General features: G+C 35.3%; 1 protein-coding gene across 2 annotated transcripts in view; it reads right to left on the reverse strand.

Moving 5' to 3' along the window:
- The window catches only part of cntnap2a (contactin associated protein 2a), a 352,125-nt gene that overhangs the window by 40,397 nt on the left and 297,164 nt on the right, over nucleotides 1-14,564 (reverse strand). For both annotated transcript variants that reach the window (XM_042752140.1, XM_042752141.1), the window contains exon 17: nucleotides 2,089-2,307. In XM_042752140.1, the coding sequence (XP_042608074.1) occupies nucleotides 2,089-2,307 (219 nt within the window). The remainder of the gene's footprint in view (nucleotides 1-2,088; nucleotides 2,308-14,564) is intronic.

A 14,564-nucleotide genomic window follows, 5' to 3' on the forward strand; every position in this document is an offset into this window, starting at 1 on the left:
TTTGGATTGCAATGCTCATTACACCTAACCCTAGCGTGCATGATAATGAAATTGATATGCCAGTCCAACATTCTTCAGATCTAAGTCGAGAATAAGAATGAAATTTTCATCTGCTGCATGGACAACATGCAAAAGAGACCCTGAGAGGATTATGGCTTGCAATATATTGAATATTAATACATGATTTTGCTGGTTGCACTATCCAACATTCTATCCCTACTGTTCACCACAAAATGAAAATTTGCGGAAAATGTACTGCATGATTTTGTTTTTGTTTTTAAACGCAGCTTTGCACTTAACAAGATGTTAACTGATAGACTGAAGTGCTGTGGATTAATTGTGGATCATTGTGATATTTTTATCAGCTGTTTGGACTCTAATTCTGCTGGCACCCATTCACTGCAGAGGATCCATTGGTGAGCATGTGATATAAAGCTTAATTTATCCAAATCTGTTCTGATGAAGAAACAAACTTATCTACATCTTGGAGTAAATTTTCATTTCTGAGTGAACTATTTCTTTAAAGGGACAGTCACACTAGACTTTGAACATGTGAAATTTCTTTGGACTAGTTTCAAGATCAAAAAATCTAAGTGTCTAATTTAAACAAAGTGAAAAAAAAAAAGAAAAAAAAAATGTTTCATTTATTTCCAGAAATCAGTTCACACTGTCACACAAATAAAAAAATCAAAGCTCTAATCACATAAAAATTTTCAAAATTGTTTCATTAAAATTATATGTAGGTGAATATTGACGAGTACTGCTTTGTTATGCTGAAGAATATAAATGAAAATAATGAAACATTTTTCCTTTAGCTAATTTAGAGAAAATAAAATCTATATTAATTTTCAGATGATATATCATAGAAAAATGTATAATAATAAAAAGTAATAAAATAATAAACTTCATAAAAAGTATAATAATTGTAAAATTGTGTTTAGTTTTTTAAATAATAAAAAAGCAGTATATAATATATATATATATATATATATATATATATATATATATATATATATATATATATAAACAATTAAATAGCATAATCTATTTAATTTTGTAATTTAATACAATTACCAAACATTAATAATAATAATAATAATAATAATAATAATAATAATAATAATAATAATAATAATAATAATAATAATAATAATAATAATAATGTTCTGGAGACCAGAATCTGGAAAACCAATCAAGAACTTTGATATCAACAAAAACTTTTTGGAAACCTGGAAATTTTTCTTAACGTCAATCTTTAAATTCCAAGCTAGACGAGCTTTCCAAAAGCTCTCTCAAGAGAGCCACAGGGGTGCATTATCTTCCCCTTTCTTAATGAGCGTCAGTCATTTGTTGAAAAGAATAAGTCAAAGCACAAAATAGCACGATGAAAGCCCAAAGCCATTATGTTCAACAGATAATTGCCTCGTGAGTGACACGGCTTGTTCGCTTTTTTAAAGCCATAAAAATATTCCTTGCTAAAGTTAGCATAGCACACACAACACCATTATTAGTCACATTCCCTGCTGCGTCTGAGACATTTTTCGACCATATTCAGTCAAATCCGTTTTCAACTTCCTTTTCTTTACAGTGGACTTTTTCATACTTCGGAGGCGAACAGGTACCCCAGGGTTCCATGACATTAAGTGCAAGTTTTAATAGCTACACCTGCGTTTAGGCTGCTGACTATAAATACATTTTCACTTTCAGACAAAAGAACATAGAGTGATTTCTCACCAAGTAACAGCGAGAGAAAAAGATAGAGAGAGAGTAATTCAGACACAACAACAGCTCAGAAAGGAGATATTCAGGAGGAATTGTGTATTTTATGAGAAAGATAATGAAGAAATATATATTTTTTAATTCATTTTAATCAGTAATCGGTCTCATTTGTTCAGATTTTCAAGAGTTGTGCAGCCCATCAATAACAATATGAATGCATACAAAAAACAACAGTACTCCAACAATATAACTAAGTATGAACAGGCTTTAGAACTCTTGGGGTGGGCGTATGGAAAAATGTGTTTGTCTAAAGTCCTCACCCACATGAGTCCATATTACGCTATACGTGGATGTATATGTGGTCCTTACCCACATAAAGTTGGCTGTAGAGCTCCAGGCGTGTGTGTCCCTGTGTAGGTGCAGGTCTGACCTCCTTGTATTTTTGGTCTAGTTGCAGAATGGCCTCTTTTGTGTTTCTCTCCGCACTGACCCGGTGCCACTGGTCATCGTTCAGCGGGATAGGAGAGTGCACATTCAGTTCCACCGGCCCATTTCCTACATCGAACGAAAATGACACCACCGTGGGGGCTGTGAAGAAAAATAGAAAAATAGAAAGAGAGACCACTCAAACTATTATTTCAAACTTTCACCGCTTGTTTTTCTGAATAAGAACATGTATAACAAACAAACTGAATCATTTTACATGAAAAAATATGAATACTAAAATATTATGAAATAAATCAAATTAAGCTTTTATTAAAAATATAACAGACGAAGATCAAAGTGTTTGCTCAGGGTATATTTTAAAGAATGGTTTGAAAATTTGCTAAAAATGTACTCACCTTCAGGCCATCCAAAATTTAGATGAGTTTGTTTCTTCAACAGATTTGGAGAAATTTAGCATTACATTACTCACCAATAAATCCTCTGCAGTGAATGGGTGCCGTCAGAATGAGAGTCCAAAGAGCTGATAAAAGCATCAAAATAAAAATAAAACAAAGTACTCCATATGACTCCAGTCCATCAGTTGTGTGTGTATGCAACAATCAAATTGATCTGTTTTTAACTTCAAACTCTTGCTTCTGGCTAACATATTATGAGTCTGCTTTCTCCAGTAAAAATTTTATCTTCTCTGAGGAGAAATGTGCACAGATCAAGCACCGTTTACAAGTTCTAAACAAACAAGTTGGTGGATTTTGATGTGAAAAGACAAGAGGGGATGAACTTTTCACTGGAGGAAGCGTCATTATGGATTATGAATTTATGGATTTTGGCCTGTAGCAAGAGTTAAAAGTTAAAATGTCTTGATGACAGATTTGTTTCTTACAAACACAGCCTTTCACTTCACAAGAAATGAATTGATGCACTGGAGTCATGTAGATTATTGTGATGTTTTTAATCAGCTGTTTGGACTCTTATTTTGACGGCACCCATTCACTGCAGAAGATCCACTGGGGATGCTAAATTTCTCCAAATCTGTTCCAGTTTAGAAACAAACACATTTACATCTTGGATGGTTTGAGGGTGAACACTTTTTTTTTTTTTTTTTTTGGAGTGAACTATTCCTTTATTATGCATTATATTAAAACTCTAGTTGATGGTGAAACATTTTCTGTACTTACCTTTAACAGTTTTTTTTTTAAACTCACATTTTAATTAGTAAGTAATTAATTCTTTATTTTTCTGTGTTACAGTAGATTACGTGAATTACTTGAAGTGTCAATCACAGGTCATTCAGCATGTTTAATTAAATTAATGTTCATATATTATTGTTTTACTCAATAATTGTTTTGCAAAACAACAATCCAAAGTTGTGACTTGAAATCCAGAATTACCAAACTCATCAGACTGCTTTGCTCAAGCACATCATTAAAATTCCTCTTAACAGCCCTAAGCTGAGTTGGAGAGTGTTTATTCACCATGCTGAATTCATTTTAGGCCACAACAGCTTTTAATGAGTCAGTGTTGCATATTCTCCTCCATAAATAGTGAAGATTGACAGCTGTACTCCTGTAGGAGGAGATGGTATTTATGGCAGGAGAAAGGAGAAGAGAGGCAAGGTGTGTTTGAGCCATGACTGCTGTGGTGTGTCATGCTTAGCCCCAGAGGGCCAGGCCTCTTGGGGTTTAACCCTTGATAAATCCCGATTTAGAATCACCCGAGATATGTCACCGCAACAGTGCCATCATCCAAGCTCAACCCAAGCTGTAGTGCATTGTGTTTAAAGACTGCATAGTGTATCCAGTGATAAGCCACTATTTCATAATTATTCATGACGCCACATGATCATTTCCTAAAACAAGTACTTCAGATGCTCAGACAGCGAGCTGGTGTCACACTTCAAGACACCTTTGAAATGTTTATGTACAACAAGAATTGCATTTATTACGGAGGAGTTTCTAGATTTATGGAGAGGTTGACTGGAGCTCATTTGATAGTCTGACAGTCAGCACAAACACAATCCATCCTTACTGTGTATTTTAACTGTTTAAATCACATATATTTCTGAATCAAAATCAAAGGATAACAGTCTCAGTTATAAAGTTATTAAAACTACAAAAGTGTATTCAAATATGCAGAACACACATATAAACAGCTCATTTACATATGCATTAAATTATAAACATAACACCATACTTTTATTTGGCAAGGATGCATTAAATTAATCAATAGTGTTAGTAAAGACTTTCACATTGATGCAAAAATTATAGTTTAAATAAATGTGCTTCTTTTGGCATTTTTATTTATCAAAGAATCATAAAAAATGCATCATGGTTTCCACAAAAATATTAAGCTGCACTTTGTTTTCAACATTCATAACCCCTGTATTTTTTTATTTATTTATTTATTTTTACAGCAAATCAGTATATTAGAATGATCATGTGACACTGAAGACTGAAGTAATGGCTGCTGAAAATTCAGCTTTGCCATCACAGGAATAAATTATATTTTAAAATATATTACAATATTACTGTATTTTACTTGGTAAGTATAAGAGGCTACTTTCAAAAACACTGACCCAAATGTTTTGATTTGTATACAAAAATTACTTTAAAATGACTTAAAATGCAGTGTGAAAACCTTAACACATTTTAAGTCCTGTATTTAATTTGGTTTGTTTCAAAACATGGACTAAAATATTGGAATTTCTTATTGGTTTGGTTCATTTTCACAAGCCAAGGTTTCAAAACAGACCAAAATTTGTTAACACGAGTCACACACAAACTCCCATCATTGGTCAGAATGTTTTAAGGTTTAGCTCAGTTTACTGACAACTCCAGAATTCAAAATGAAAATTAGGGCTTTCATGAATACTATATCAACAGAGGGGTAAATATGAATTTACAATTAACAATATGACACATACATGCTAATAAATGTGCTGCACAAAGCCAAGAAAAAACAAAAGCCTGCCCTTTAGACACTGATGTGAAATTATTTAAAAGGACAAACCTGGCTTCTAGTCAAGCATGTTTCTAAATTCATTGGGCAGACCGGCTCCGTTCGGCAGGGGTTACTATGGCTGCACAGATGCTGAAGGCAAGAACTAAATTGGATCTGCTTTGTGTTGGCTGCACACTGAGCCTGCAGTGATAGTCGGCTACTGCTATTGTCACCATCTTAGGAAGCTAAGAGAAGTGCTGTGATATGACACCAAGTACCTGGCAGCTGCAGGGAGACACACACACATAGTGCACTGTCCAAACACAAATCATTTGTGCCATTATGATCAGCTTTTTCCTACAAATATCTGCTACTGTGTTAGTTTTATTTGTTATTTATGCCAAAATATAAAAAGTAGGTCTGGTTTCTTATGGCTGGAGTGGCAGGTGTTCCTGCTGCTCTCAGTAGGGGGTGCTGTTTTACTGTGCTACATTCTGATGCAGCTGTTGCAGGAATTGGGGATAAGTGTTCGACTGGCATCCACAGAGCCACCTGTTCATCTCAGATTCTGAACTGGAGGAAGAGTTGTGGCCCATTTTAAGCTCAGTTATGAGCACACATGCTAACACTGCTCCGGGTGTGTGTTCACGGTGTGTGTGTGTGTTCACTGCTGTGTGTTAGCACTTTGGATGGGTTAAATGCAGAGCATGAATTCTGAGTATGGGTCACCATACTTGGCTGTATGTCACGTCACTTTCACTTTTCACTTTTCACTTTTTCACAACTAAGCTTGCATTATATATTCAAGCTCAGTTATTAGGGAGTATCTTCAACTACAGGAATTTTATGCCCTGTAGCCATGTGAAAATGACCAAAATGAATGAAAATAAATAAATGAATAAATAAATAAAATTCAAACAACATATTGTTACATTCGAAACAAATGTTTTTTTTTTCCAAATGAAACTATTAACTATATGCACTCCTTTTTTGTAATTATGTTTTGATTATATATATATATATATATATATATAGATGTTTAGCATAATGAAAATTATGAAGCAGCAGAGGAAAAATTGTATTTCTTAAATTTACCTAAATATCACAAAATATATATTAAAAAAGTTCACTCACTCTTTGTTTAGATAGAATGAATAAACACAGACCCAATCCTGTTACAGACCGTTTATGAGAGAGAGACCACAAAAGACAGAGAAAGAGAGGAAGAGGGCAGGTCTGGCAGGTATGTAGTTTGGACTAGGGCTGCTCCACCATTCTCAGCCCTATGATCCCTGTAATTGGATTTTCTGCACTTGGCCAGCCAGCACTGAGCATCAAGAGTTCTTGGGGAGTGTTTTCGCTTGTGTGTGTGCTCGTTTATGTGTGTGGACCGCTCTGCTGTCCACAACTGAAGGCATTCAGTGGACCGCTGCTCTTGCATTCACAAGGAAAACTAAACAAAATCAACAAGCCAAACAGCATGGCAGTGAAAAAGTGGGTTTGTGTTTATATGGGTATATTAGATCACCCGCCAAACCGGCTGAGAGTATATCTACCAAACCAACAGAGCAGTTACGACCCAATGCATTTCAAGATACCACATAAATGACTTTTATACAGATGGTGAATGCTAATTTCCATTGTATTCTGGTATCTGCATGTCAGAATTCATTTATAATGCAATAAACTAGAATTTTCTTTAAAGGGATAGTTCACCCAAAAATTAAAATTCCGTCATTAATTACTCACCCTCGTGTTGTTCCAAACTCATACGACCTTTGTTCATCTAGGTAACACAAATTATGATATTTTTAGTGGAATTTTTTACACCAATTTTTATGAAATGTACAATGAAAGTCAATAGGGTCCAAACCAACACTGGACCCTATTGACATTTACTGCATGCACAAACAACAAGACATTTTTCAAAATATCTTCTATAGAAAGTCATAAACATTTGGAAGGACTTGAGGGTGAGTATTTTTCATTTTTGAGTGAACTCCCAGTTATTCATGTGAATTTCAATTTCAGTTCATTTATAAAGCACAACTAAACACAACTACCATTGACCAATGTGCTCTACAAAATAAGTAACCAATCACAGAATTAAAACAATGACAGCGTCACAAATAAAACTTCAAAACACAAGGCAAAGCAAATGCAAATCATGAATAACAAGACAAATCAAATAAAAATGATTTTAACCTAGATTTAAAAATGGATAGTGTAGGAGTCGGTTCTGGTTTCTGTGGCTACGGCGAATGCTCAATCACCCCTAGACCTGAGTCTGGTTCCAGGAACCACTAAGAGCCTTAAATTGGCAGACCTAAGCGCTCTTACAGGTTGGTGATCTACAGGTATCAACAGATCAGAGAGTTATGAGGGTGCTAAACCATTTATAGACTTAAAAACCATTAAGAGCACTTTAAAATTAATCCTGTAGCGCACAGGTAACCAATGTAACGACTGAAGGACAAGGGTAATATGCTCACGCTTTCGAGCTCCAGTCAGGGCTCTGGCAGCTGCATTTTGAACCATCTGAAGGCAGTTTAAGGAAGATGGACTGATCCCCAAATAAAGAGAGTCACAATAAGCCTTGTGGTGATAAAAGCATGGATTACTCTTTCAAAATTAGTAAAAGAAAGAAAGGACTTAATTTTTACTAGTGTTCACAACTGACAGAAGCTTGACTTCACAACTTGGTTGACTTGTCTATCAAGATTTAAGGCACTGTCCAACACCACACCTAGATTTTTCACGCATGGCTTTACATAAGGTGCCAAAACACCAAGATTTAGATTTGGTATAAAATGCATATCACAAAAAACAAACAACACATTAACATCCAAAATCCAATTCACAAACAAAAAATACTAATAACATACATCTCAAAAAAACCAAGAGGCATGCGGCCAACAGGTCTAATCCATTCTTATGTTTCAAAGGAAGATATATTTGAGTGTCATCTGCATAACAATGATAACTTATACCATACTTCTCAAAGATAGATCCGAGGTTAGGCATATACAAGGAAAATAACATGGGAGCTAGAGTAGAGCCTTGAGGGACCCCACAGGTCAAAGGTACAGAAGAAATTTAAATTTGCCAATATTAACTGAGAAAATACAGAGTTCTGGCATGGAACTCTAGATGGTGCAGTCTGATAGGTCTAACTCAATCTGACCTAATGACATCATTATCACATTGCACAGCTGATTGGTTTTCTCCTGTATCAGTAGCCAATGAGCTCACTGCTCAATATTCAAATACCTGGCTTTGTTTGCTGTAGCAGTTGGCAGTGAACTTCAGAACAGCTGAAATCAACATCTAAGATAAGTGAATGCTCGTTTAATCCATGCTTTTTTAAGTAATGCTCTAGTTGTGCTAATGTAAGTAGTTCAGGAACCGGGAAAAGAACTTTAATATTCTGCTTTTCATTTCATTCAAGTTCAGTCCACCCAGGTGTTTTGTGCACTGTAACCCTGATAACTTTTATCTACACCAGAGAGTAAATGGCATGCATTGGCTAACTTGTCCGTCTCATTGCATGAACGTGAAATAACCAGCTGTTACTCTGCCGCTAGGACTGATGACAAATTACTAAATTATGATATTTGCTCCGGTGGATGCTGGGGTCTTATCTATCGGATTGCATCATGTATCATTTTGTTAATTAACATTAAACATAGTGTGCATCTAATTATTAAGCCAGTCGGTGTGGTAGCCAAGGCTCACAAAGTCGTAGGCCACTATTGTTAAGCCAGTCGGCATGGTAGCCCAGGCTCACATAGTCTTAGGCCACTATTCTTAAGCCGGTCAGCGTGGTAGCCAAGGCTCACATAGTCGTAGGCCACTATTGTTAAGTCGGTCAGCGTGGTAGCCCAGGCTCACATAATCATAGGCCACTATTGATAAGCCGGTCGGCGTGGTAGCCCAGGCTCACATAGTCGTAGGCCACTATTGTTAAGCCGGTTGGCGTGGTAGCCAAGGCTCACATAGTCGTAAGCCACTATTGTTAAGCCAATCGGCGTGGTAGCCAAGTCTCACACAGATATTAATACATGCGGTTAACATGGTTCTTCGGAGCAGCAGCAGTACATATGTCTTTGTGATAGATCTGCTTTGTTGGGGGTGTCTTGTCTTTCCTTGTCTGTTCATTTTCATGTGCATGGATGGATGTATGTATGTCCACTGATGCAGCAGTGGCCTGCATATATTGGTTTGTATTGTATTGTGTTCCGTGTCTCCTGTTTTTTGGGGGGTTATTCATATGTGTTATATGTGCAGCAGCAGTATTTCCTACATGCTCACAGCAGCATGTTGTGGATGTGTTGGCAGTAGCAAGTTTTGGTACTTGCTCTGCCTCAGCAGCAGCACAGCAGATCTATTCCGCCAAGACCAAATACATTAACATTGTTGTGTACATTACCATGTCAATCTCTCCGAGAGCTGTCATGACAGAACTCCTGTTTGTAAGATAAGACTGGAACCAATTTAGGGCTGAACCTCTAATGCCCACTACCTGTTCTGAGTGAGACAGAAGAACATTGTGGTCTACAGTGTAAAAAACAGTGCTCAAATCTAAAAGTACCAGTGCTACAGAATCAGTAGCTAAAAAGTGTCATTACATATTTTTAAAAGAGCCATCTCAGTGGAGAGAAATTTTCTAAAGCCTGATTGGAACGCATACATTTTTTAGTAATTGACCAAGAAACTTTGGAGTTGATAAACTACTTTCTCTATAATTTTTTGCTAAAAAATGGAAGATTAGAAATGGGTCTAAAATGTGATAAATCAGAGGAATCTAAATTAGACCTCTTAAGTCTGGGTTGTACCAAGGTATGTTTTAAATAGTCAGGAACAACTTCTTATAATCTTATAATATCTTATATCTGACACTTTTCCTTCTCTTGCTTATTTTTCAATGTAATACAAAGGATATTTTAGGGGTACCGACCAAATCAAAGGCTGATGCTTTTCTTACGCATATATCAATGCATTTAGCGAGAGCTCTTGACTCTCATGCAAGCGGCCAGGTGTTCTGCAGAGTCACATTGCCATTTCTCCCTCGGGCCCTGAGAAAGCCTTCACTTCATTAAAGATGCATCAAAGAGAGACTAAGGATCTCCCCACCATCTGAGCCCACAGAGGATCCAAGCTATATCCACATTCAGCCAACAACCCAGGCAAAGAGCTTTGCTGTGGACAAAAAAATAATAATGATACTTTTGGGAAGATCTGACAAGCCCAACAGCTATTTTCATTTCAAAAAACTGTGATGTGTAGAAATGCAGTGAAGGCTGCCATGACTTATAATAAGCAGTGGAGAAAAAGAAAGAGTTTTAGAAAAGGCTCCTGCTTGCTGTACAATTTTTATGCAGTGAAGCAAAAAAAATAAATAAATAAATTAATAAATTCTAATCTTTGGGCCCAACTGAGATATTACTGTTCCAGTGTGTTAATCCCAAAATATATGCCCTTTAAAGAAAGAAACAGCTCAATTTGAATTTGAACATAAAAATAGAAACTTTTGTAATTAAACACCAGTTAGCTTTGGAAAAACTCCAAACACAAAGCAAAGAGAGTTAGACCGTATGAGGGAATCCAGCTGAAAAGCTTGAAAGCACAAAGTATAAAACATAAATTGGTGAAGCTTAATAAACAATTTTTGCATAGAAAAAGGGAAAAGGTAAAGGGAGAGTAATAAGCTCAGTTATGCCTTGGAATCAGGCATGAATACTCAATGGTGGTTGATGTCAAGATTTCCTCAGCAGAGATAAGAGGGAGTGGCAGAGAGTTGAAATGGAGCTGAAGCAGCAGATGTGGCTGTTCACCCATCATTCAATCATCCACTGAGAGGCTATTTTCCCCTGGGCTAGTGCCAGAGCTACAGTAGGGAGATTGTACTAGATAATGCCAACAGAGGGCACCAGCAGAAAGACAGACAAAGAGAGAGAGAGAGAGATTTGATCAATTGTGAATCAGAGGATTTTGCTCAGAGCTCGTTGACAGTCAGAACTACAGAGGTGGCATTTTGATACACTTTTTGAGGTTGTACCACACATGGAGGTATTAGAATATCATAATATTCTCTTATTCTAATTTGAGTGAGAATGTGTTGTCATTTAAAGTCATTTATAATGCTACAAATGATTTCTATTTTCAATAAAATGTTATTCCTTTGAACTTCCTATTCATCAAAGAATCCTGAAAAAAAGTATCACGGTTGCTACAAAAACATTACTTTAAGATTAGGGCTGAAAACACAACTGTTTTCAACAATAATAATAAGAAATGGTTCTCAATTAAAATAACACACCAACCTTCTTTAAACAAATATGCATTTTCAGTAAAATAATGTTTTGGTGTTTAAGCACAATTAACACATAAAATGACTCAGAATAATTAAATATTGATGTTTGTTTGCCACAGGATTAAAAATAAAAAACCAACAGTGATTTTTATCTCACAATTATGACATTATGACAATCAATTCTATGATTTTTTTCCCCCTTAGATTTGCAAGATACATTTCTGTCAGGACCACTATCGTCAAAATTACTGACACCTAGCATACAGTTTGGTTTGGCTTTGTGGTTTTGTTCTGGGCAAAAACTCCCTGCCCATCTTTGCAGCCTGTCATGAATGAGCAAGGGGAGCAGCAATAATAACCCCTAAAGGTAAACAGAACAGAAGAAAGCAGATATCATTGATGTACTTAATGATATTTAAACGTAAAACATTATTCAAGATAAAAGGTGTCTGATTCAATGAGGAATATCAGAAAGCAAAGTCCTGACTGTGGCGAAAGGAGGAGCTGGGGATGGAGGAGGGTAATTTGCTCCTAAGCAAGCAAAAAAGTGCTAAATAATATTAATAGAGCTTATATAGGAATGCTGTGATAGGTGTCGCATCAGCTGAGAGTCAGTCGATGCAAGCTTGACTAACGTGACCTGCCACAACTAACGCTATACGCTTAATTTTTTATTTTTATTCTGTGACTTTTTATCTCACGATTACAGTATATAATTTTCCTTGCAATTCTGTGATTTATTTTCTTAGATTTGCAAGACAAACTCAGAATTGATATAAACTGTTCTGAGAAGAAAAGTCTGTATTGTGAGACGTAAACTTGCAGTTGTGAGAAAAAAGGCAGTTGTGTGAACTCAATTGTAAGAAAAATGTTTGTGAAAGACAAAAAGAGATAAAAAAATCCCAATTATTCCGTGGTGGGAACTGGCTTCCATAATTAAGTACGTTTCATTTATTCAACAATTAACACACTGTAACTGTACTTAATTTGACATTAACTTCATTCTGTTCTCTTTCTGTTCAAGACCATCAGAACAATTTCAAGGGCACCAGCATGTGTGTTTTACAGAGCTACATTCACACAGCATGAAAAACATTGTTTTGTTAAATAATTCAACATAATAAAAAATAATTACATAATTTTAGAGCAATCACTAAAATATTTGAAATAACAAGACAATATTCTTAACACTTAATACTCTAAATAATGCATAAAACAGATTTTTAAAAAGTCTTTTAACTTTAAGTCAGAACGGAGAGGGCAGCTGATCTAGATGTATAACTGAAATCAAACTCCCACTCGACAGTAACTCAACGCGGTGCCCTCCACTCATTTCATGCTCTGAGTGGATTTCACTGGGCCTCAGTTTTGAGCCGTAACTGAAGAAAACCAGGCAGGCCAAAATAAGGAAGTAGGATTAGGAGTCAGGGCATAAATCGATGAGACATAATGGAAGGCTAGAAAAAAAGAGCGAGAGAGCTTCAATTTCACAATCTGCTCCTCTGCCTACATACACGCACACACAACTGGCCCCAACACACTCTTAATCTCACACACAGGCCTGCAGCCAGGCCTGATTACTCTTCTTTTCAGGAAGGATTCATGCAGAAGGTGAATATCCAGCTTTAGAGAAAAGCTCTGGAGTGTTTACGCTGGGTGCCGCTGTAGATGACCTACCAGTACCGTCAACAAGCTTAGACACAGAAGCTTAGACTCAGACACTGATACACACACACAACAGCACACATGCACTCTTGAACTTTGTTTTTGCTCTCTTTACTTCACCGTCCTCTCTCAGGGGCATAGGAATCATTGTAACTTTCTAAGTTTGACCACTCTCAACTTTTTGGGAGATAATTGTACACAATGGCTTTACGACCGAGTGGCAGTAGCCTGAATGAACACGCAAATGGTGAGTGGTAAATCCGTCTGTGCTCTTTTTAATTGTTTTGCAAAGTAAACATGCTAGATTGAAGTCTTTGATCATTGTGCTTAGCATAGTTGTTCTTTAATGTGAGAGCTCATGCCCCAATACAGCTAGAACCCACTTGGCTTCAATTATTTAGAACTACTGGGTGAATGTTACACCTAATTAATATTCATGAGAGATGCTGATGAGGTTTTTAATGTGTCTTTCCCAGCTTTTTAGATCAGTTCTGCTCTCTCTATTCTCTATAAAAAAAAAATCTGAAAAACCAAAGAGTATTGCAGGTTTTTATTTTTATTTTTTTTTTTTTTGGGATACCAATATTGACTTCAGGCTGGACTACTACTTTGTTCAGCAAGATCAATTTTTTTCTTAAAATAAATTATTACTCTTGTTCACAAAATGTGACAGTAACGACATTTATAATGCTGCAAAAAAGATTTATATTTCAAATAAATGTTCTTCTATTCATCAAAAAATCTGCAATACTGAAAAAAAAAACTATTACAAAAATATTAAGCAGCACAACTATTTTAAACAATAATAATAAAACTATTTCTTGAGCATCAAATAGCATATTAGAATGATTTCTGAAGGATCATGTGACACTGAAGACTGGAGTAATTGCTGCTAAAATTTCAGCTTTGTCATCACAGGAATAAATTACATTTAATTTACATTTTTAAAATATATTCAAATAGAAAACATTAAAATGCAATACAATGTAACTGTTTTAACTGCATTTTTAAATCAAATAATAGCAGTCTTGGTGAGCATATGATATATATATATATATATATATATATATATATATATATATATATATATATATATATATATATATATATATATATATATATATATATATATATAATATATATATATATATATATATATATATATATATATTTTTTTTTTTTTAAGAAATACAATCTAATATAATATTATATACTTTAAATAAATAAAACTATACATGCATTTAAGACAAATTTTAACATGTATTAAGCTATAAAACTAATAGGTAGCCTAAGTCAGATAATTTTGATATTGAGATATTCAGATAATGAGTTCATATATTTAAATCACGTGAAATCATATTTAATAAGTAATATTCTGGCTTTTGATAGCAGACTGCCCAGGTTGTTAATCTGAGAAGCAGGAACAAATGTCTCCATTGAAACTCACTGCTTTCTAGGAGAAGTAATTAAATATTTATGCAAT

This window comes from Cyprinus carpio, chromosome B24, assembly GCF_018340385.1.
Source record: "Cyprinus carpio isolate SPL01 chromosome B24, ASM1834038v1, whole genome shotgun sequence".
Classification (NCBI taxonomy): Eukaryota; Metazoa; Chordata; class Actinopteri; order Cypriniformes; family Cyprinidae; genus Cyprinus; species Cyprinus carpio.